Below are 1,647 nucleotides of genomic sequence, written 5' to 3'. Positions count from 1 at the left end.
AGAAGAATGTTAGAGATGGAGCTACCAGGTAGGAGAAAGAGAGGAAGGCCAAAGAGGAGATATATGGATGCAGTGAGGGAGGACATGGAGATAGTTGGAGTCAGCGTAGAAGATGCAGAGAACAGGGAGAGATGGAAATCAATGATTTGCTGTGGCAACCCCTGAAGAAAAAAAGGGACAAAGCCGAAAGAAAAAGAAGTGTATTGCATTATGTCTTTTATCTGACACTTTGATGTGTGTGTGTATGTGTGTTTGCACCCACAGACACTTAAAGAGGCCAGTGAAAATGCCAGAAAAGATTTCCACCGCGAGGCTGAGCTGCTGACCAATCTTCAACATGAACACATTGTCACCTTCTATGGCGTGTGTGTGGAGAGCGACCCACTCATCATGGTCTTTGAGTACATGAAACACGGAGACCTCAACAAGTTCCTCAGGTCAGATCAGGTTTTTCTTTTTTTGGCTCTATTATCAAGACCTAAAAATGTCACCCAAATGGCAGCAGTTATATTGAAAAAAAAGTCAATTTCTCTTAAATGTCATCACAAAAACCGAGGGATTAACAGCAGACTTATTCATTGATGGATTAAAAATACATTAAAAACCACAGGGCTCATGGTCCAGATGCTGTCCTCATGGCCAAGGGCCAGACCACCCGACCTGTGGAGCTGACCCAGTCTCAGATGCTACACATCGCCCAGCAGATCGCATCTGGCATGGTCTACCTGGCATCACAACACTTTGTGCATTGTGACCTGGCCACCAGGTTTGTAATGAACCCTGTTAATTTGTTATGTCTTTGACTGTATGAAAACAGGTGGGTGTTGTTGGGTGGTTGATTGGGGTCCAGACTATCTTGTAGAAACCGGTTTTAAGGGACCTTGGTATGTGAATCACATACACTCTTTTGTTTATCTTCAGTTTTCTTTAAAATGCTATTGTAATTTGCAAAGTTTAGTGCTGTTACGATAATGTTACTGTAGTGAAAGAACATACAGTTACACAGTTCCTTTCAGCCCACTTTTAGATGAAATGATCACATTTGTGAGGTCAACTTCATCATTAACAGATCTGGATGCTGACCATTGCCATGTTAGCCAAAGGTGAATTTACCCATCATTAGTGACATCTAAAGTACACAATGCAGAGGAGATCAGATATTTGCCAGAAGAGTTCTTTTGTTTCACACTCTACCCATTTCAGCTAGATAAAAAACTTTCTTAAAACTTTCTTTCTGCTCTCGAAGAAGGCGGACGCTTTTTCCCTTGCTCCCTTCCTGCCCTTATCTGCCCTGCTACTGCACTATGTCTTGTACCGTCTCTGTCAAACTATCTCGGAGCCTCTCTCTGCATTTTCCTCCAAAATCAAAATGATGGATCTGGTCAACTGGTCTCTCAACGCAATTGATCAAATTTTCTCAACCATGAAAATGGGTAAAGGAGAACCCGCCTGACCTGACGGAACCTTCCCGGCCGGCTACACGTTGGACTCCTGGGACAGATGGAAGATCGTGTGCCTGCCCGTGCTTTCCGTGGAGGATGTGGAAGATTTGTACCTATTTGGATTTATGATGGCAGGTTTTCTGCTGATTGGCCTGGGCACCTTCCTGTTCCATCGTGAAAAAAAGATGATGCTACAATTGGCAAT

The 1,647-nt window shown here is 43.5% G+C and overlaps 1 protein-coding gene across 1 annotated transcript in view; it reads left to right on the top strand.

Annotated features, from left to right (window-relative positions):
- The window catches only part of LOC103397098 (BDNF/NT-3 growth factors receptor-like), a 174,403-nt gene that overhangs the window by 139,279 nt on the left and 33,477 nt on the right, over positions 1-1,647 (top strand). Inside the window, 2 exon segments of the mRNA XM_025052777.1 lie at positions 265-437; positions 611-766. Coding sequence (XP_024908545.1) covers positions 265-437; positions 611-766 — 329 coding nt within the window.

The sequence above is a fragment of the Cynoglossus semilaevis genome, chromosome W (genome assembly GCF_000523025.1).
Source record: "Cynoglossus semilaevis isolate Cse_v1.0 chromosome W, Cse_v1.0, whole genome shotgun sequence".
NCBI classification, from domain to species: domain Eukaryota; kingdom Metazoa; phylum Chordata; class Actinopteri; order Pleuronectiformes; family Cynoglossidae; genus Cynoglossus; species Cynoglossus semilaevis.
Note: the sequence above shows the minus strand (reverse complement) of the source record. Positions and strands in the feature narration are given on the sequence as shown.